At 36.9% G+C, this 23887-nt stretch overlaps 1 protein-coding gene across 1 annotated transcript in view; it reads left to right on the top strand.

The window, feature by feature from the left end:
* The window catches only part of fras1 (Fraser extracellular matrix complex subunit 1), a 1008712-nt gene that overhangs the window by 426164 nt on the left and 558661 nt on the right, over nucleotides 1-23887 (top strand). Inside the window, exons 15-17 of the mRNA XM_030143455.1 lie at nucleotides 7341-7481; nucleotides 7577-7717; nucleotides 7804-7971. Coding sequence (XP_029999315.1) covers nucleotides 7341-7481; nucleotides 7577-7717; nucleotides 7804-7971 — 450 coding nt within the window. The remainder of the gene's footprint in view (nucleotides 1-7340; nucleotides 7482-7576; nucleotides 7718-7803; nucleotides 7972-23887) is intronic.

Raw genomic sequence — 23887 nt, 5'->3', positions numbered from 1 at the left:
ACCCACTCATACGAAGGTACGGGCCACGGTATGTGCTTGTGAACGCAACATCTGTGGGAAAGGTGTGAACGTACGCAAGAACAGTACAGACTCGGGTACACAGTGTGAAAGCACCCTAAAAAACAACGGTTTTACGCATCAGCTTTCCTTGTTTTGAAGTGAAACATGCTGTCATCACTGTCTCTTCCTCTCTGCTCTGGTGCACGCACCGTGCAGGGTAAACAAGCAATTTGATTGGCTCATCTGAGTGAAGCCATTGTTGTATTAAAGCTATACCGTATGATGTGGCATTTTTACACTTTTCTTTTGTCATCTTAAAATGCTCCTAATAAGTGTGTGTCAAACTAAAATATAAAAGAAATCCACCAGGTATTGAAACTCAAAAATGTTTAATTCTCATATATTTCTGATAAAAGTCCGACTGATCATTTCAGTCGGTCCGAATGAAATAATTGGCCGAACCTGACTGAGCCTCCTGTCAATCATCCATTATGGCCGTCCAGCATCCAATCCATTACCGCCGTCTCCGCATCCGATATGTGTCCCTCTGAATCTGACGCTTCACTGGCGCTGCTCCTCCTGTCACTGACCACAGTCTGCTGTCTAGGATGTGTATGGATAGAACTGACATGCACATGTGGAAGGGAAAAAACGGATTTATGAACAGAAACAACAACTGAGGGGAACAAACAGGAGTCTGATGAATGAAGGATGGAGATAAAAGTCCGGAAGTCAGCTGTACTGGACTGAACAGGTCTGCATAAAGCTCAGCTTTTATGACGGTGGGACTCATACAGGTACATGTACATGGTGTCACACAGTGTAGGATTATGTAGGATGATAAATGTATGGACTATGAAACCTCAAATGTCCATGGAAAATTTGTGGAGGCCATGCGTTCACAGCGCGTGTGCCCGTCGCACCTCATCTCCGTGGTGCAGTGAAGACACTGACCCAGCGCTGCACAGACCAGACCCTTAAATACAGGGTCTACTGATGAAACAGGAGCTGCAGGCCCACGGCAGGTGGATGATGTATCTGATTACTGAGGGAGGGGTCCGCGGACACACCGAAGCGGACCGGACCTCCACCTCTGCTTCCTCCGCGCGCATCAGGTGAGAGGAGGAGAGAGGAGGAGGAGCCTCAGAGCTCAGGCAGAAGGAAGTGGGCGGGGCTTTGGAGGGAGGCGGGTTGTTCATGTTCAAACTTTTACTAAGTGCTGTGAGAAATGCCACATCGGTAGGTAGAGCTTTAACTGGAGTAGCAGCACCTGCTGTCTATGGCCACTACCGTCAGAAAAATACTTCATGAAAATGATCCATTCTCTTGAATTCATCAGAGATTGGACACAGGTCCACACAGAACCATCACTGGGTCCAGGTCAGGACCGAGGTCTGCCATTTGGTGATGCCTGTTGTAGAAGATGACGGTGTTTCCACGGTAACTACAGAGCCTCTGAATGTCCAAATGGGTCATATCTGATGACGATGAAAAGATGAATAACTGTATTTTACATCAATTATTTCCATGTATTGATCGGATTAGTGGATCAACAGGTATTAAACAGTTTAGATCAGCAGATGCTTTTGGTCACCAGTGGATGTTTGGGTCTTTATGGGTTAAAAGATTTGAAGGTGGAGGCACCTGGACATTTAGATTTTAATTCATAAGTAGTTCATTAAATTTTTATGGTTTATAAACCTGAATTGGAAGGTTAATGTGGTTTTTAACTGAAGCAAAAATGTGGAAAAAAAAAAAAAAGCTGGACATCTGCAGCTTTCCGTGTGGAATGTGTTCACCGAGCTAATGAAGGAGTGAAAGTTGATATTTAATGAGACAAATTGAATGTCACAGATTGAGCTGGCGTAGGACCCAGTGACACGTCGACACCGCAGAGACGTTACCAAGTTTATCGGTGGTGAACTGAAGGTGAAGGTTTGTTTGGGCTTATTTTTTTCTGCCTCCCCGTGGAGGTTCTCGGCAGCATCCGCTCCACGTGGCGCCAAAGTGGTAAGTCAGCAGAGTTAGCAAACAAACAATTTTAAAAAGCACAATAATTAGGAGTTCTTCTCTGCGCTAATTAGGTTTCAGAATAAAGAGATCCTGTATGAATATGGATGGTTTCTATTTCCAAGTGCTAAGATGAAGAGGAGCGAGAATAGGAGTCCCTCAGGGCGATGGTGAACTTAGCAGCGCATCGCTTAGCTCTGTCTTCACTTAAAACCACCTGGAGGCTACGAGAAGGTGCTTTTTTTTTTTTTTTTGACGCAGCTAAAATGGAAAAGTTAAGGCGCTTTTTAGAAATGTCAAAACCACGGGAAGTTTCTGGGGAAAAAAAAAAAAAAAAAAAAAAAATGTCAGACGTAATGCAACGTGCCAATCTGCTGTTTGAGATCTGGCTCAAATGTCAACATCTGGAGACGAGCTGAAGGGTTTAACTCCTCAATCTGACACTTCAGGGCTTTTTTTGGAGTCTGATTCCATAGGGTTGCTTTTTGTCCCCTCTGGCACACTGTAGAAGACCTGTTACTGGTTTTAGCGTCTGGTTTGACTAAAGGAAAGACCTGTTTGAACATGTTGCATGTACAGTTTTATGTCGGACTCACGTACACACGAATCCTCCATAGTTTTAGCGGAAGGTTATTGTTCTTCTATTTAATTTTTTGTTAAGTATTTAGAGCTGCACTCAGTCCAGATTAAAATGTGAAGTGTCAAGTGTTGTATTTATTTATTATATAGATATAAATAGATGTCATTAGGAGTGCACTGCAAAAATCTAAACGTTACCAAATGTATTTTCTCATTTCTAGTCCAAATATCTCATCACACTTAAAATAAGACATAATTACCTGAAGAGTAACTTTTCAGTGGGATATAAGAACTGATTTTTAGACAATAGATCTGGAAAATCTGATTTCAAGAAATCTTACCAAGATAATTTTCACTTGTTCCATTGGCAGATTTTTTTGCTTAAATAAAAAATGTTTTGCTTATTTCAAGATTTTTTTTTTTACTTAATTCAAGATTTTTTGGCTTAATTCAAGGTTGTTGTTGTTTTTTTGCTTAATTCAAGTTTTTTTTTTTTACTTAATTCAAGAATTTTTTTGCTTAATTCAAGAATTTTTTTTTGCTTAATTCAGTATTTGTTTTTGCTTAATTCAAGATTTTTTTTGCTTAATTCAAGAATTTTTTTTGCTTAATTCAAGATTTTTTTTTGCTTAATTCAAGATTTTTTTTTTTTGCTTAATTCAAGATATTTTTTGCTTAACTCAAGATTTTTTTTTTGCTGAATTCAAGATTTTTTTTTGCTTAATTAGACTTTTTTTTTCTGAATTCAAGATTTTTTTGCTTGAATTAAGCAAAAAAATCTTGAATTCAGCAAAAAATAAATAAATCTGCCAATGGAACAAGTGAAAATTATCTTGTTAAGATTTCTTGAAATACGATTTTCCAGATCTATTTTCTAAAAATAAGTTCTTATATGTCACTGAAAAGTTAGTCTTTTGGTGATTCTCTTATTTTAAGTGTGATGAGATATTTAGACAAGAAATGAGAAAAATACACTATTACTCATATATCTGTTTGATGTGAGATCTTAACTGAGGAAAAAACATTTAAAGATGGTTCTAAATACAATGGACGGTGACCAGGATGAGTCCTAGGAACAAATAAATACATCATTTTCAGAGTGATGATGGGATCCTTGGCTGTCAGTGGTATTACAACATGAAGATACATCTGCCATGGCTTCATTTTGGAGATGAAGGTCTTACTCCTTTTTTCTGGAGCAAACGTCACTGTAACCTTGACCCTTGACCCTCAAATTCAAATCTGTTCCAAGTGAATTTTTGAACCACATGTAAAAAAAAATGTCCTCTAACTGATTCTGAGATACAACGTTCTCAAAACAGAAAATAACTTTGGACCCTTTTCAATATAAAACACTGTATCATCATAATATACTACTGGAGATGTGTGTAAAACTTTTTTCATGTTTGTTGAACAAGTTCTTGAGTTGTGACCGCAGGTGATTGTGACCTTGACCTTTAACCTCTGACCTCTACATTCTACTCAGTTCATCCTTGAGTCCAACTGAATATTTGCTCCATATGTGAAGAAATTCCCTTGAAGCGCTTCTCAGATACTGTGTTCAGATCGTCACAGATCGATAGATGTGAGGTCACGTGACCTTGACCTTTCACCCTTAACCTTTCATCACCTCATCCTTGCCCCCCCCCCCAAGAAAAAGTAAAATAAAATAAAAGATTTAACACATTCTGTCAAACTGTTCTTAACCTTTGTATGGTGTTTGGGTCTGTGGGGCTGGTTGTCATTATTTATTAAAAGAAAAATGCTGAGTAATTATTTTATTAATAGATTTTTCTCTCTCATATCTTGATTATTTTACATTTTATTAAAAAAAAAAAATAACTAAAAACGAGTAGCACTTTAATTCATAAATGTGACCTAGCAAAGACAAAACAAAAATATTAAACATAGATGCTTTTTATGTTGCTTGTAATTGGGATGAAGTAAACATCTGTTGAGTATTTTAACATAAAATTGTTTGATTATGTTGAATTAAAAACCCACAAATGCAACGGGTCCACCAGACCGGAGCCACGAACACTGGGTGAATAAAAAAAACTCTGAACACCACACAAGGGTTAATGTGTATGTGTTAAATGTCAAAATAAAGACAGATACACAGTGGATGTTTCTAAAAAAAACAGGCTATTTAAATTAAGAAACAAATACAACAGTTTAAAATAAATCTGCTCTACTTCTCAGTATGACATCTACACAGTTTTATTTTTCTTTAAATGCAAAAACTAATAAATAATCCAAGTAGAAGTAGATCTTAGTTATTTCTAGGTCTCAAAAAGTTTGTTACAAAAAAAGACATGAACAACAGACGTTTCCACTCTTCTTCCCCTGCGCTTTTTTCCTAAAATATAATCTTCTCCATTTCTAAACATAAACTGTTGATACAAGCAGAGTGTTTCTGCTGCTGTGAGAGAATGTTTTCCACTGTTAGCAGCCAATGAAAACAGTCAGTATGTATGAATTCTCTTGTTTTTTTGTACCTGAACTTTACTTCTGCCTCTGTAGGAATGGAGATATTAAAGTTCCAGGACAGTTTTGATATCACAGTTGGAATAAAATACTGACTGTTCAACTGGTCTGGGTTTGGTATTAGTGATGATATTTCAACGTTATTGTAATCTTACAATTGTTTCATGGTTTAAGTGTTAACATCAGGGTTTTAAAAGCATTTAAAAAGAAATAAAATCATGTGAGCCTCATAAACATCTAGATATAGGTGAGAAATTTGCTGAATGAAGTTGTTTGAGTTTTTGGAAAGTTTTGGAGTTGAATCCTAGAGTTAACTCTTCGAGACCTGTTTTTATGGCGACTTCCAAATTAAATTTTCCCCACATTTAATCTCTCCTAGCTGATTTATAGACCTTTACCATTTTTCAGAGATAATCAGGTATTTTCCTGTATTTAATCTGCTGATCATGTAGATGTTCGTTAAAGCTCAGAGTAAATTCACAGGTTATTATATCAAACACAGAGAACTCGATCTATTTAAAGATAACACCTTATTGTCCTTCCAGCAGTTACAGGAGACATTCAATATTCCCAAGCACCATTTTTTTGGGGTATTTACAGATGAGACATTTTGTGTCTTCACAGACCACTTCTTTCTTTACTAATATCCCTTACAGTGAGGTTGAGAGTTTTCTGCTAAAGTGCAAAAACAGAAAACATTTTCTATCAGCATTTTACTCTCTCCTTGGTTCTTCCGTTAGATACCACTTACCAGGCATCTCTCATAGATGGGAAAAAGACTTGAATAATGAATATATTGAGGATGATTGGCAGGCAGCTATACGTCTGATCAGGTCTATATCTACCTGTAACTGATTGAGAGAAACTTAGTACAAAATACTTCATAGGCTGGATATTACCCCCTCTACTTCAAACAAAATCGATGACTCCATTTCTCCTCTGTGTACCAAGTGCAACTTAGAAAGGGGGACATATTATCATTATTTTTGGGAATGTAAACTTATTTCTAGATTTTGGACACTTATTTCAAAGGTGATCAGTGGAATATTTAAGATAAAAATTAAGAAAGACCCTGTTTTTTTTTTTTTTTACAGCGTTCATGCGCTGTAAAAAAACAGCACGCAAAATTTCACTAAAAAAATTCCGCAAAACAGCGAGGCTACGAAAGGTGAACCGCGTTATAGTGAGGGACAACTGTACGAAGAACACACAACCTGATCAGAGACAGCGCACATCCACAACACTCACTCTTCACACTCCTACCATCTGGCAGACGTTACAGGAGTTTGAAGTCTAGGACCACAAGGCTGGCAAACAGTTTTTACCCACAGGCCATCAGGCTTCTTAATGAATCACTTAAACATGCCCCACGCAACACAAGCACATACTGATGCACTGAACACTTTAGTGCTGGTTTTAATTGTTTTAATTGTTTTAATTTTTATAGTTGATTTTATTATTGCTATTGTTTCCCCTATTCTTATTCATTTTTAGTGTGTTGTGTTTTTAGGGAGATGAACAGAATAAGAATTTCATTGCATAGTATAACTACCTGTTTTTGCTGTGCATATGACGATAAAAAACTCTTGAATCTTGAACTGTATACCAAACAATTACATGATCAAAACAAATTAATTTTAGCAAAAAAAAAAAAAAAAAAAGTCTCCATTTTGAATGTCTGGGGTCGCCAGAAATTTGTGATGTTAGAATGGGGTCACGAGCCAAAAAAGGTTGGAAACCACTGGGTTAAGTTCTGATTTGCTGTTTTAAGATGAAAACACAATCACAGCACAGTTTATCATGCATAAGATAAGATAAGATAAGATAAGATATTCCTTTATTGATCCCACAATGGGGAAATTCACAGTGTTGTCAGCAGCAAACATACACATAAACATACATGTTAAACAAACAGTCATATAAATTTGAATAAAAAAGTGTTTAAAAGGTGTTTAAAAGGAAAGTGCAAATATGGTTGATATGAATGTAGTGCAAATGGTTATAGATATTAAAAAAATAATAATAATAAAAAAACATAATTCAACGTTTTCATGTTTCTTCTTACTTCCAACCCTCCTGCTCTGTGTTTTATCCTGTTTCTGACTTCATTCCCCTCCTTCAGACAGTTTAGTCCAAAGCCGTTGACTTTCTCCGTCTGTTTAACACACTTGACTGTGATGCATTCATTCTGTTTTCAATAGAGGACAATGCATTTGATCACTCTCCACTAGAAGCCATTAACATTTACACGCTGCGGTTCACAGCCTGCGATTCGTCCTGCGCCTCCTGTTTCCCTGACAACCCCAAGTGCATGAGCTGCCCGCCGGGGACCGCCTTGCATCATGGGAAATGTATTTCCCAGTGTCCGACCCGCCATTACCTCGACAGCAACAACAGATGCAGAGGTAGGAGAGGTCGTCCACAGCTGGTCTGAGGTTTGTTTCGGAGGTGTTTCTGCATGTTTTTGGCTTCACGTCTTCTCTCTGGTGTCCGTCCTCAGCCTGCCACAGCTCCTGCGCCTCCTGTTGGGGACCGTCGGTATCCCAGTGTACTTTGTGTCCGGGCGGGCTCCTCCTCCACCAGGGCCAGTGTGTGGAGGCCTGTGGGGAGGGGCTGTACTCCCAGGACAACACCTGCCACAGTAATTAAATCCATTCATTAAAAACACACATGTCTTTTTACTTCTCCAAAAACACCACTCGTTGAATCCGCATCCGTCCTCTTCAGATTGCCACCCGTCCTGTCGATCCTGCGTGGGACCTTTAGCTTCGGATTGTCTCCGATGCCTCAAACCTGAGGAAGCTCTTCTGCCTCAGCCCGGTCACCTTCTGCATGGAGTCTGCACGGCCGGATGTCCTGCACACAGCTTCCTGGACCACAAGAACACATGCACAGGTGAGTACAGGAGGGCTTCACTCAAGGGAGAAGGTTGGATTTGGACATTGATGGAGACACAAAAGTGCACCAAGGCAAAGTAGTGCAGTTTTAACAATATTATGCCTCAACCTATCATTTGTACAAGTGTATAACACACAATCTTGCACAAACATTTGGTAACAGGTAGAACAGGGGTCTCAAACTCATTTTCTTTCAGGGGCCACATTCAGCCTGATTTGATCTCCAGCGGGCCGAACCAGTAAAATAATAGCAAAATAACCGATAAATAACGACAACTCCAAATTTTTGTCTCTGTTTTAGTGCAAAGAAACCCCATTAAATTATGAAAATACTTACTTTTATAAACTATCCAAACAAAAAAGATGCAAATAACCTGAAAAAAACTGAAATTTCTTAAGAAAAACAAGTGCAGTTTTAACAATATTATGCCTCAACTTATCATTTGTACAAGTGCATAGCACACAATCTTGCACAAACGTTTGGTAACAGGTAGAACAGGGGTCTCAAACTCATTTACTTTCAGGGGCCACATTCAGCCTGATTTGATCTCCAGCGGGCCGAACCAGTAAAATAATAGCAAAATAACCGATAAATAACGACAACTCCAAATTTTTGTCTCTGTTTTAGTGCAAAGAAACCCCATTAAATTATGAAAATACTTACTTTTATAAACTATCCAAACAAAAAAGATGCAAATAACCTGGAAAAAAACTTAAATTTCTTAAGAAAAACAAGTGCAGTTTTAACGATATTATGCCTCAACTTATCATTTGTACAAGTGTATAACACACAATCTTGCACAAACATTTGGTAACAGGTAGAACAGGGGTCTCAAACTCATTTACTTTCAGGGGCCACATTCAGCCTGATTTGATCTCCAGCGGGCCGAACCAGTAAAATAATAGCAAAATAACCGATAAATAACGACAACTCCAAATTTTTGTTTCTGTTTTAGTGCAAAGAAACCCCATTAAATTATGAAAATACTTACTTTTATAAACTATCCAAACAAAAAAGATGCAAATAACCTGGAAAAAAACTTAAATTTCTTAAGAAAAACAAGTGCAATTTTAACAATATTATGCCTCAACTTATCACTTCTACATGTGCATTATGGATCAGATCTACAAAGACACTGTTGTTTGTCCATCAGTCTCTATGACGACCTTGACTTCAGTTTTTGTGGGTCCTGGAGTGGGTTGTCAGCCCTATTTTTGCCCTGAGGTATCTGCCACAAAGACACTAAACACTGAGTAACAGGCAGAAAATTGTTAAAATTGTGCTTAATTTTCTTTAGACGTTTCAGGTTGTTCATATTTGTTCAGGTTATTCACATATTATTGTTACAGGATAGTTTGTAAATGTAAATATTTCCATAATTTAATGTTATTTTTTGCACTAGAACAAAGACAAAAATTTGAAGTTGTGATTACTTCTAGACATAATGTAATAATTTTTTTCACATCAAACCGAGAAGAAAACATGGAGTCTTTATTTTTTGTAGGTTATTCTGCCGTTATTATTTTACAGTAGATCATATTGGTCTGTATGTAGAACCTGAACTAACTAAATTTTGACTGTGGAATTTTTGCACTTTGCAATTTCATCCCACGGGCCGCATTGAAACCTTTGGCGGGCCGCATTTGGCCCCCGGGCCGCATGTTTGAGACCCCTGAGGTAGAACATTGGTAAAATTTTGGAGTTTGCAACTAAAATAATAATTTCTCATTTGCCCAGGCCACTGTTGTTCTTGGTAGTTCTTCGAGGTTCAACTAGACAAGCCTCTGAACGTCCAAATGGGTCATATCTAATGACCATGAAAAGATGAATAACTGTATTTTACACCAGTTATTTCCATGTATTGATAGGATTAGTGGATCAACAGGTATTAAACATTTTAGATCAGTAGATGCTTTTGGTTGTCAGTTGTTGCTTTTCCATTGGACATCTGCGCAAAAGTTTACCGATATTTACTAAATGTCGAAAAAACAGAAGTGCGTAATTTTGGTTTTTCCATTAAATCAGAAATGCGATGATTTGTTTATTTATTATCGCGAGATGACACAAGTAGTCATTCTATAAACATGGCGACGAACGTAAAAATGGTGTTGATTTACAGATATATTCATTATTATTATATATGCCCCTCTATCTCATACTAAATAATGGATGAATGGATTTCCTGGTGTGTCCACACATACCACGACATGTTTCTTCTTCTTTTTCGCTTGTTGTAAAATCCATCAACATCCGTTTTTTTTTAATTCACCTGACTCTAGTTATGATAAAAGGTCTTTCCATTGCAGTTTTGCGTGAAATATCATTTGCGCTACGCCTGAAAAACCACCTCTTGCCAGCGCAAACAACTTTTAATCGAAAAATGAGACTTTTGGCGAAATTGTTGTTTTTCCATTAGGTAAATTTTTATGCACAAGTTATATTTGCACAATTTGAGAGTCAATGGAAAAGCGACTTGTGGCTGTTTGGGTCTTTATGGGCTCAGATAGAAGCACCAATATTAAATCACTCGTATATAAGTTTCATGTGATTCTGATTCATTCTCATTCTGATCAGACACAAAAATATCCATCTTCACTTCGATACAGGTTGATTCACACTTTCTGTCATCGGATTCTTTTTTCCATCTGCTTTAGGGAAGAATATTTTGTCCTCTTTGCGTCAGTTTCACACTGATCCCATTAGACATTGAAAATAATCCATACCGAAGCTCTAATCTTATCAAATTTCCACTTTCTTTATCTTTCAGTCTGGATCGAAACATACTCATTCAGTTTAAAGTGCATAGTTTCATGACCCGTGAGGAGAAAAATCCCAATTTGTGGCTCATTCCGCCAAAAAAAAACAAAAACACTTCAGTCTTTTGTTAATGTTAGAATTATCCTAAAATATGTAGACTCAGAGAGTGTGTGTGTGTGTGTGGAGACAGCTGATTGGGTTATTTGTGAGTGTGAAATTGTGCGTGTAATGGGCTCATTTTAAGGTTTTTTGGGGGGGAATCTGTCAGGTGAGAATAATTATCCCCAGCCTCCAAACACACTAAAGAGAGGTTTTTGTAAAATAAAGTGCAGATGAAAAGACTGTTCGGTTTTCTTCACCTCCCTCATCCCATTATCCTCGTACTGTGAAATTCTATCCATTTGTGACGCTCACCGCTCTGCTTTCTCCTTTCTCCGTACCCACCTGTTCGGTGTGTGACCGTTAGGATGTTCAGTGTTTGGCAAGGAGAAGATTTTTTTTTTTTTTTAATTCTGCCTGCTGTCTTTTCCGTCAAACACAGCCAAGTCGCTCGCCGACGCTGGCATTTGGTTCGGCTCCATTTTCCTCTCAGTGCTGCTGTGTTGAAGCAGCTGCTTACGATAAGGTTAGAATTTAAGGATTAACTCTTCAGAGAGTGTGTGTTTGGATATGATGAGATGACTAATGCAGATTTGGCATTCCAGTCGTAGTAGTCTGAAGGGCTCTGCTTTCCAGTAATGTTGTCTGTTTTTTAGATTATGGCTTTCCTTAAATCAGGGCTGTCCAATCCAGGGGTGTTTTCCTCTTCCAACACACCTGACGGTCATTATCAGGCTTCTGCACAGCTTGATGATGGAGTTATCATTTGAATCAGGTGTGCTGGAAGAGGAAACACCTAAAACATCCAGGATACCGGCCCCTGAGGACCAGGATTGGACACCCCTCCCCTAAGTCCTCTGGTGTCTTTGCCTTCTGAAATGACACCCAAATATTTTCTCATCAGGCCTCACATGTGTTGGGAGTTTTTTTTTTTTTTTGTAAGGCAAGGCAAGTTTATTTTTATAGCACATTTCAGCAACAAGACAAGTCATGGTGCTTCACACAGGACATTGAAATACAGGGTGACCCAAAAAAAACGGGAATTTTTGAAGTGCGTATTGGCAGACATGAGCAAGTGGCAGCACTGAAAGACAGTGACCTTGAGCAAGTAAACACACCCCCATTTTAGTAACCATTGGCGGCTGTGCGAGAATTGTTCGGTAACCGTGTGATCTCAAGATTCGGTAATGTTCCCTGGCCCCCTAGATCTCCAGATTTGTCCGTTTGTGATTTTTTCTTGTGGGGCTATCTGAAGAGTAAAGTGTACACGACTCGACCAAGAACTCTGGATGAGTTAAAACAGAGAATTCAGGATGAAATTCACAGTATCCCAGCTGAGATGTTGCAGCAGTCAGTGAGGAATCTCAACAGCAGATTTCAAGAATGCATTCGTACAGGAGGACGCCATCTACAGGAAGGAATTTTTAAAAAATGAAAATTCCATCATTGTTTCTTAAATGGCATGTTTTAAGGGTTCAGTTACTATGAATAAAATATTTTTCTTCCATCACTCATGGTTTTATTGGATTGTTAAAAAGTTCCCGTTTTTTTGTGTCACCCTGTACAACGACAAGGGAACAAGAAACACATTCAAAACATTCTAAAAGAAACATGTAAAAGGTGATTAACCCTTTCATGCATACTGGTCACTACAGTGGACTACTCTCCAGCTGTTCTCTTGTATATTCATGGGTTTAGTTGATTTAGTTGCATATCAGCCAACACAGTGGACGCTTTTACATCATCCCATAGACTGACATTCAGACCATTCCAGTAACTTATGTTCTTGATAAACCTGATCTGCAGTAATATGATTGAGTGTAAATCAATTGCTAATTGTTATTAAACTGTAATTAACAGTTTTCTTTATCGAAAAGTTGTTTTTTTTATATTATCTCCATGAAGTGATTAAGACCTAGTATTACAGCAGGGGTGTCAAACTCATTTTAGTTCAGGGGCTACATTCAGCCCCATTTGATCTCCAGTGGGCCGGACCAGTAAAATAATAACAGTGAAAAAAGTAAAATTACATTATGATCAGGTTTACATCCACAAAGTTTCTTTGAAAATCTAAATAACATGAACAAATTGAATTGTCATAAGAAAAACAAGTGCAATTTTAACTTTTTAACAATATTCTGCCTTGTTTTTATCAGTTTATCATTTACACATGTGCATTACAATCGCACAAAACATTTAGTAACAGGCAGAATGTTGGTAATATTGCATTTACTTTTCTTAAGACATTTCTGTTTGTTCATATTTGTTCAGGTTATTCACATTTTTTATAAATGTATAGTTTGGTCATGTAAACATTTTCATGTAATTTTACTTTTTTACACCCAAAAAAAAAAAACAAAAAAACCCCGAAAATTTGGGGTTGTCATTATTTATAGGTTATTATGATAATATTTTACTGGTTTTGACCCACTTTAAATCTAATTGGACTGTATGTGTCTGTATGTGGAACCTGAATTAAAATGATTTTAACACTATTGATTGTTAATTTCTTCAGTGTAATTTTTGCAGCTTTTCACAAATTCATCCCGCAGGCCGGATTGGACCCTTTGGCGGGCCGGATTTGGCCCCTGGGCCGCATGTTTGACACCTGTGTATTAGAGTATGATAAAAGGTGAGAAAACATCAGATTAGCTGGATCAAAAATGCTTTTGTTTTATAGCTTTCACACAGTTTTTCACTTTCTGATATCGCATTTTAAATACATGTTTCTTTGCTTCAAAAATTAAACACATGGTGCCCAGATTAGTGGACATTTTTGTAATTCCATGAAAAACAGGTTAATTGAAAAAAAAAAAAAAAAAATAATAATCTCATTGTTGTTTTAATACCTAAAGAGGAATAAAAACACCCAGGAAAAAATCTTGACTAAGGTTCTCATAATTCATGCATCAAAGGGTTAAAAACAGCAAGTAAGAAAACAAGACATAAAACCCAAAACTATAAAAACACACATATTAAAGTAAGAGTTGCAGTGCAGAGTTTCGTATTGTATTCAAACTTTTATTCAGAACAGTCTCATAACATATTACACAGGACATCACTGAAGCAAATGCCGCGTTTCCACTGCGTGGTATCGGCTCGACTTGACTCAGCCTTTTTTAGGTTAGGTTAAGTTAGTTTATTTCAGACACAGACATAATACAAAACATATGGAACAAAAATAAAAATAATAATAATGCAGATGAAACTGTGAGGTAGACAGGAAGTGCATGGACATGTGCGTTGGGGGGTGAATAGTTCATAAGACTGGGGGGGAGTAGTGGGGCTGTGCATAGAGCCCATTGTTTTCTTTAAGGGTTCGGGTCTTGTCCACAGGTCGTTAGTGGTTATCGGGTTCACCTGCCGTATTTCTCTTCACCTGGATGGAATTAGTCAGATAGTCTGTTAAAGGAGCTTGAGTTTTCCTACAAATTTCACCTTTTACAACTCCTAAATAGGCCCTTTCATGGCTTTACCCCATTTTTCATGGTTATTATTCAGTTTGTTTTGTTGTTTCTGAATTTGCGACCCCTGTCCGTGAGTTGTTGGGGTTGGATTATGGGGAAAACGTACAGGAAATGTTTTCACCACTGGAGAAAGATCTAAATGAAAATAATGGAGTTTGATGCTGAAATGGCAGCGTTTCCTCTACATGGGTGAGTTTGAGTTTTATGAAGATATAAAGTTATTATGGGATGTTATTATCTTTGCTAAGTCGCTGTTTGTTGAGATTTTGTTGTTTGTGGTTTTACTGTGGCTGTTTTGTTTCCAAAAACAGAGCTAAGCCAACAGAGCTAAGCTAACAGCTATAATGTAAACTATCAGCTAACGCAGCATGTGAAGATTATAAGACGGTGTTATTTTGACGAACTGTTAAAATAAGCATCTGCGAGTTTTAGTTTGAAGAGGAAAACTTGATACCCTAATACAGATGTGTGGAAACAATGAACTTTATACTTTATTTTAATGACTGATGCAGTCTGTGGATGCATAGCATTGGTTCATTGGTGGTTTTAGTTCTGTGTTCGTGATGATGATGTTTTGGAATATCAATACCACACAGAACTGCTTTAAGAGCATGAAAAGTCTTGGTGTCCTTCAACAAGGACTGGGTTTCCTTTCAGCATCACTTCAGACCATAGTCGTACAAATGTCACTCAATCTCTGACACTGTTTCGTAAAGGCTTGGCTCGGCTGGAACCATCTTGGGCTGTCGTCTCCTCAAAATCGTATTTATTTTATTTTATTTTTATTTAACCTTTATTTAACCAGGAAGAAAATCCCATTGAGATTAACAACCTCTTTTTCAAGGGAGTCCTGGCCAAGAGGCAGCACAACACATAGTTACAACATACAGTTGTACAGTTGTTCTTGGACTTGTCTCTGTCTAGTTCAGCTGGTTTTGACTACAACATTATCTTTAGCTCCCTTATTTCCACATATTCTTCCCTAAATCCATCCTGGTTTCCAAATGTGGTCACTTCTGGCTCCAAAAAGCCAACATGACGATGACCAAAATGCAAACTCTAGGCTCCAGAACAGTCCAAAAATTAGTACACAACTGTTCAATCAATGACATTATTGTCAGAATTTCATCAGACTAAAGCTGTATTCCAGACTCCTGGAAGGTAGAATATATCTCAGTTGGACTTAACTACATCCCACCTCAGAATATTCCAGGTGATCCATGTTGAACATAAACAACAAACATGGAGAATGCAGATGTAAGCTCCTATTTGAGGCATTTTGACTGTCGGCACTACAGTATTCTCATAATACGCAAACAAGATGGAAGAAGTGAAATGACAGATGAGCTCATTTTAGATTGTGAAGTTTTTTTTACATTATGAACTAGCAGACTGTGCGCCGCCGTTGTTGTGTTGATGTCACGTTGTAGTTCACGGTGAGATCAGGGTACTTCGATCCGGTCCCCCTTTGCAACAAGAATCTCCGGCTTGGACAGATGTAGTGATGTGACGTTCATGAACGAATCGAATCTTTTGAACGGCTCTTTGAAATGAACGATGGGAACCAAGTCTTTGTAAAGAGCCGTTCATTTTTTTTTTTAAGGAGGGAGTGTCCGATTGCCTGTCAATTTAGTGTCACTGGGGAAGCATTGGCTTTATATACGGAGTAGAAGTGAGAGAACTCCTGACGTGGTATCATTTTGATATTTACATTAGAGATATTAGGTATTTTGCAATGTTACTTGAAGTATTTTATTTGCACTACAGTTTTTTTAGGTATTTAAGTACTGTAATTGTAGTGATTAATCACTGTTGTGTTTTGTGCATTTTTTTCCCGTATGTTTACACACATTTATGGTTCTTGTTTTGAGGAGAATAAAATGTTATTTCATAAGAAAATGTTTCATTTTCTTCTTCATTTTAGGCTACAGACTAGTCCACATAATGTACCGTGATGTTTTTGGTCCAATTCCAGCATTTGCCTAATGTCACCTCTCATGTCATGGATTTAGCCCACACATTTGAACTAACTACAGTGATCCCTTATTTTTCGCGGTTAATGGGGACCGGCGCCCCCCGCGAAAATTGAAAATCCGCGAACTGGAGCCGGAGCCCCCGAGCCTATCCTAGACCTAGGTACCTGTATGTATGTATGTATGTATGTATGTATGTATCTATAAATATTATATAAGTACTGCAAATGTAATAATTATGAAATAAATTAGATATAGATATATATATATATAAAAGAAAACAATGATTAGTACATGTATACATGCATATATATAGATCGGATACATGTACATGTGCGTACTGTAAAACATCTGAAAGAAAAGAATGTAGAAGGTAAACAAAACACACACACGTGCATACGTACTAACAGCTGATACGTACTCTCTCCTCTCTTCATTCGTGATGCTTATCCATCGTATACGTACACACGAACACACGCACATCTACTCCCAGCTCTCTTTTCCTCTCATACGCACAAGAAACGAATCAGTTCTCTCTCTCTCTCTCTCTCTCTCTCTCTCTCTCTCTTTGGTCTCGAGCATCAACACACACAAACACACGTACATGCATGAACTGACATTTCTACATTCTCTCTCTCTCTCTCTCTCTCTCTCTCTCTCTCTGGCAGCTGCGGCCTCTCGTCTGCTGTGGGGTGGATTTTCGCGGAATTTCCACAATTTTTTCTTGATTTTTTTATTTTTTGGTGAATATTTCTGAAAAATCCGCAAATAACTAAAACCGCGGAACTTAAAGCGCGAATTGGCAAGGGATCACTGTATTCTTTTTTATGGTAAAATAATATTTACTGCTGCGCCAAGTAACCCTTTCATGCACTGTCCTTTCCAGTGGACAGTTCTTCTCCAGCTGTTCTCTTATATATTAATGGGTTTTATTGTTTTAGTTCCATATCAGCCAACACAGTAGACACTTATGCACCATCCCATACACTGTAATTCAGATCATTACTGTAACTTTACTGTTCTTGATAAACCTGATCTGCAGTAACATGTTTGAGTGTAAATCAATTGTTGTTTGTTAGACAAGAAGGGTTGTTTTGCATATTATCTCCATGAAGTGAGTAATTACTAGCAGTAGAATATGTTCAGATGTGAGAAGACATCAGATTAGCAGCATTAAAAATGTTTTTATTTCATTGTTTTCATATCACTTTCTGATATTGGGTTTTAAACACGTTTCTTTACTTCAAAAATTAAATGCATGGATATTTTTGTAACTCCATAGGAAAAAAAACTTGATCGCATTGTTTTTTTCATGGCTAAACACTGAAGAAAAAAATCTTGACTAAGGTTCTCATAATTCGTGCATGAAAGGGTTAAAGACCTTTAAAATGTAATGTCAATCATCACATGTAGCCTATTTAGTCATTAAAACACTGGTGTTCCAAAATAATGCAAAAAAACCTAAAAGAGCCAGTCTTTTGAACGGCTCTTTTCAGTGAACGGCTCCCTTCAAAGAGCCAAAAGTCCCATCACTAGACAGGTGTTCCAACGCATTTGACCAAATTGGACGTCGGAAACGTCCCATCTCCCTGCACTCTGGAACGCGGCATTAGAAACCAGATCTCCTGGTTATGTTCATACTTGGGGGAGAAAAAGAACCGTTGTTGAGTGTAAGCAGGGCCTAGCCTCCTGTGCTGATATTCAGGTGTAAAATACAATCTACAGTGGGTGTTCTCATTTGGGCTCATGCAGTGTTGCGGTATCCATCTTTCAGGTCATGATCACAAAATCCTATAGTCTCCTGGGAAATTAAAATACAATACAGAGCTTCAGTGCAGTGCTCACTGTTGAAATAGTGTATTATTTATCACAGAAACTTAAATCAGGACTCAGGGTGTTGGGGTATGGATCCTTTCTCGCTGTAATTTCAAAGTTAGTTGTTTTGAGCTGTTCTGGGTAGGTTTGTTGGGGTTTCCCACAGTGCAGGAGATCAGTCTACGACGTCTGTTTACGGCCTTCAGCAGCTGTGCTTTAAGGTGCGAATGCAGTTTAGTGATCACACCAATTACAGGGTGCTGTAAGTGTGTCTTTATAGTTTCCTGTTTTCAGGTGGTTCCTGGATTCCTGACGCTGGGAAACATGGTAATTTGCAGCTCGTTCTGTTGTTTATGCTTTTGTGTTTTATGTGAGGCAATGGAGCGAGTCTCACCAAGACTTAAAAGCCTCTTAGAGCTGCTCCAGGCCTCAAATGTTAGTTCACAACCTCCTTAACCCATAAGGACCCAGTGTGACTTTTGTCAGTTCCCAAATGAATTTTTCCTCTTTATTTAGCTTTTCTCAAATGATTTAACACAATTTATTGTAATATTATCTTCTTTATTTTGCACTTTTTCACCAAAAATCAGTTAATTTCTTATATTTAATTTACTGATTATGTAGATGTTCATTAAAGCTCAGATTAAAGTTAAGGGTTATTTTATCTAAAACAGAGAAAATTGAAGAAAAATGACTTTTTCAGTTTAATATATCATTAACTGAACATAAACTAAGTGTGTCCATCCAATGTCATTGATCCAACTCCATGGGTTTTACTGGTGAATCAATGTTGTAGAAGATGACAGTGTTTCCAAGGTAACTACGGAGCATCCAAACGTCCAAATGGGTCATATCTGATGACCATGAAAAGATGAAAAACTGCATTTTACACCAATTATTTACATGGATTGATAGGATTTGTGGATCAGCAGTTATTAAACAGTTTAGATCAGTAGATGGTTTTAGTTGACGGTGGATGTTTGGGTCTTTATGGGTTAACCCTTAATACCCTCCTCAGATGTACTACCCTCTGGTTAGTTTTGTGGCAAAAATGTAATACTTTTCCTCAAAATAAAGTGTTGACATTAGAAAATGTAGGGTTATATAGTGTAATGGCAGTGTGATTAAAAAATGTGGTTATAATGGAAGTCAATGGGGCATTTTTGTCTATGAAGGGACTATCTGACACCAATACTGATGCAGTCAAATCAGTTTTGTTGCTAATGTTTGACATTTCCAAGATGCCACGGCAAAGTCAAGGGAAGGTTCACGTCTGGTCAAAAAAATTTAATTACAATAATCTATATCAAAGTTATATTTTTGGGTAGGTAATTATATTTTCAGGAATTTTTTTTTTTTTTTTTTTTTTTGGACACTTTTTATTTATAAGCATTTTAATTTTTACAGAACAAGAAAGAGCGGTGTGGGGATGACAATTATAAAAAACATGCATACAACTTCATTCTTTTTTTTTTTTTTAATTAGTACTGTCACAGTTTGTATAGATTGTCCATTTTCTCCAGCACCTTTTTCCCAGCTCCTCCTAAAAGTCACATGTTCCATAAGTCTAATGTTTTCCACAATTGAAATGAAAAGTTCCATCGTGGGTGGTTCCTTCTGTAGCCAACATTTTGTTATGGCTTTTTTAGCTGATGTCAACAAAATCTTTAGGAGGTAAACATCGTCTGAATCTAGTTCATCTGGGAAGTAACCAAGATACAATACTGTAAAAGAGCAGCTGATGGTAAAGCCTAGTGTTTTTGATAGGAAAATGTATTTTGAAATGAGAAAAAAATGTGTGGGAAAAAAAATAAAATAAAAAAATTGAGGGGTTTTCTGAGTGTGAACATTTGGAAATTGACATTCTGGGTTTATTTTATAAACTCTCATAAATAAACTAAATTTATTCCAAATACATTGATATTTGACTATTGTATTATTTATGTCATATTCTAAACATAGTGTTTAAAATTAATAAATCCATATATCTGTGCAAAATACATTTGAATATAATGTTAATATTATTTGTGTGTTGTAATTATTGTAAAAAAAAAAAAAATGTACATGAAATTGATACTTGAAATAAAAAATTTTAATTTGATATTTACTTCTGTTGTCCATCCATGACGCTGCCATTTGTCAAAACTCTTACTATTTTGGTATGATCAAATATTTGTTTCCTCTAACCAATTGTTCGGTTGTAAAATAGAGGGTTTAAGGTATACACTGAATACATTTGACGATGAAAATGTCAGAGGAACTTGTAATTCTTGCAAAAAAAGATACGTTAATTTTTTGTCCATCCGTAACGCAGTAGTTTTTGATATTTTTCATCTAAAAATATTTGAAACTAAATTTTGCCTATTGTGTATGTTTAAGATGGCATTTAGACCTTTACAATTATGTGGAATATTTGTCTTAAACTTGTCTGGTTCAAAAGTTATGAATCAAAAAGTAGTGGACGGTCCATCTGTGACGCCTTTGACCTCGCCCTCCAATCCTCCTACTAATCATTATATGGAAAATATTAAATTTTTTGTCTTTTTTTGTAACAAATCATTCATAATTCAAATAATTAAACTTTCATTTAAAGGGTTTAAATCAGGGGTCTCAAACTCATTTTCTGTCAGGGGCCACATTCAGCCCGATTTGATCTCCAGTGGGTCGCACCAGTAAAATAATAACATAATAATCTATAAATAATGACAACTCCAAATTTTTGTCTTTGTTTTAGTGCAAAAAAACCTTATTAAATTATGAAAATACTTATGTTTATAAACTATCCAAACAAAAAAGATGTGAATAACCTGAAAAAACTGAAATCTCTTAAGAAAAATAAGTGCAATTTTAACAGTAATATACCTCAACTTATCATTTATACAAGTGGATCAGATTTATGGATCGGATCTAAAAAGGCACTAAACACTTAGTAACAGGTAGAATATTGTTAAAATTGTGCTTCATTTTCTTTAAACATTTCAGGTTGTTCTTATTTGTTCAGGTTATTCACATTTTATTGTTACAAGATAGTTTGTAAATGTAAATATTTTCATAATTTGTTATTTTTTTGCACTAAAATAAAGACTAAAATAAAGTTGTTATTATTTACAGGCATAATGTAATATTTTTTTCACATCAAACCAATAGAAAATATGGAGTCATTATGTTTTGTAGGTTATTCTGCTGTTATTATTTTACTGTAGATCATATTGGTCTGTATGTGGAACCTTAACTAAAATGAGTTCCACAGCCTTGACTGTGGAATTTCTGCACTTTGCAAATTCATTCCACGGGCCGCATTGGAACCTTTGGGGGGCCGCATTTGGCCCCCGGGCCACATGTTTGAGACCCCTGGTTTAAATCTTGAACATTGTTGAATGTTTGGTAGTTTTGAGCAGGACTGACATTTTTTAAGACATTTATGAAAAAAGCAAAAAAACAAACAAACTGATGTATGATGATTATATAGCAGCATTTTTTGTGCATCAACATTTTTGCCAAAAAGGTAACCAGAGGGTGCAAAATGCATCATGGGAGTATAAAACCCATAAGAGTAAAAGACACTGGATTTTAAAAACATAACTAAATAGAAATGCTCTTGCCAATTTCAATTTCACACCGCTAAAATGATCACCAAATAAAAAAAAAAAAAAAAGAGAAAAATGTACAAAAATGCTTGAGGAGTGAATAAAGGTTACGACTCGTAAAATGGTTTAGCAGGATACAAATGAGTTACCGCGCTCTCAACCTTTAAATGAATTAAAGTTGCAACCTCCGGGCATCTTCTCGTAAATACACCCAGTCAAACAGCCACAAAACAGGAATTTAATTTGTCATTTTGCATCACACTTGAATTTACTCATATAACAGGAGTCAAGAGCCACTTCGTAAGTGGCTTGAGCATCATAAACCTGAGACCATTTAGGTAATAACATTATGTGTCTGCTCCAACAGTTGGCTCAGAGTGGGTCAAACACCGGAGAAAATTCAGTTTACTTTACCTGGAATCAAATAGCCGGTAGCTTTATTGGATTCCTTTAATCATTCTGGAAGAGATGGTTCTAAATCAATGAGTAGCAGTTGGATTAGAGCGTCCTTTAACACATGTTCATCTCTGCGGTCGAATGGGACCAACGCTTCGCCCATACGTTGGCCAGAGTCAGGTCAAGGTCAAAGAGTTATTGGGATTAATTGGAATTTGGTTTAATAAACACGTTAAACATCCCCTCACCGTAATAAAACATGTAGAAACCCTAATTGCACTAATCGCTAAACCTAACCCTAACCTTTAACCCAGGGGTGTCAAACTCATTTTAGTTCAGGGGCCACATACAGCCTAATATGACATAAAGTTGGCCAGACCAGTAAAATAATATAAACAGTGATTTCCGTAGGTCTCCCCATAATGTTTTACAAACCGTTATTCAAAATAAGGTTGTTGAAAACGTGGATGAATACAAATACTTAGGGACCATTTTTGGTAGGAAATTATCATTTGACTGTAATACAGAGGCGGTGTGTAAAAAGGCCCAACAGAGACTTTTCTTTTTAAGAAAGAGGAAATCATTTAATGTGTGCGGGACTTTGATGACTTAGTTTTACCAGTGTTTCATTCAGTCTGTTTTAACGTTTTGCATTGTGCTGTGGTATGGTGGTCTGTCAATGACCAACAAGAAGAAGCTAACTAGGCTGGTAAATGCAGCATCAAAGGTGGTTGGGGTCCAGCTAACCCAGCTGCGGGACATATATGATAAACGGGTCAGCGGTAAGGCCAAGCAGATTTTAAACTGCCCTGATCACCCACTTTTTGAGGAGTTTAATTTGCTCCCCTCTGGTCGCCGTTTTAGGCTTCCTCAATTGAGAACTGGACGGGCTAGGGACTAATTTATTCCTGCGGCTATTAGGAATCTGAATTCACATAGCTGATATCTAGTATTTTTGCTTTTTTTTTTTTTTTTTTTTTTTTTTTTTCTTATGTCAATTTTTAAAATCTTTTATGTGATTATTTATTTTTTAACGCCCGTGGCCATATGGCAATTAACTTGTGTACTGCCCAATTGGACCTGTTCTTTTACTTGTGTTGGGAAGGGGAGTGGCTCCATTGTGTGTTGTCCTGTTTTATGTAATTTTATTGGGGTGGCATATGGGGGCGCTGTTTATGAGTATGTGTTTCTGTGTGTGTGCTTATGTGTTTATGACCCCTGCTGCACACCGAATTTCCTTTTCTAAGGATAAATAAAGTTGAAAGTTGAAGTAGGATAATAACTTTTGAGTGAAAAAAGTAAAATTCTGTAATGAAAATGTTTACATCTACAAATTGTACTCGAATATAACATGAACAAATATGAACAACCTGAAAATTCTTAAGTAAAAAAGGTGCTACGTTAACAATATTATGCCTCAGTTTATCATTTATACATGTGAATTACAACTTAGAGATCACAGTGGATCTACAAATACACAAAGCATTAAATAACAGGGAGAATATTATTAAAATTCCACATACTTCTCTTAAGAGATTATTCACTTTTTTTTTTTTTTTTTACACTAAAACAATGACAAGAATTTACAGTTTTCATTATTTATAGGTTGTTTTGATAGCATTTTACTGGTCTGATCCATAATGATTGAATTGACCTAGAATGACTGTTAATATCTTCAGTGTCATTTTTGCATTTCATGAATTCATCCCAGCGGCCGGACTGAACCCTTTGGCGGGCCGGATTTGGCCCCCGGGCCGCATGTTTGACACCTGTGCTTTAACCTAACCGTAACCGCTAATCATGCTAATGGCGTGCTATT

Source organism: Sphaeramia orbicularis, chromosome 9, assembly GCF_902148855.1.
Source record: "Sphaeramia orbicularis chromosome 9, fSphaOr1.1, whole genome shotgun sequence".
Lineage (NCBI taxonomy): Eukaryota > Metazoa > Chordata > Actinopteri > Kurtiformes > Apogonidae > Sphaeramia > Sphaeramia orbicularis.
Note: the sequence above shows the minus strand (reverse complement) of the source record. Positions and strands in the feature narration are given on the sequence as shown.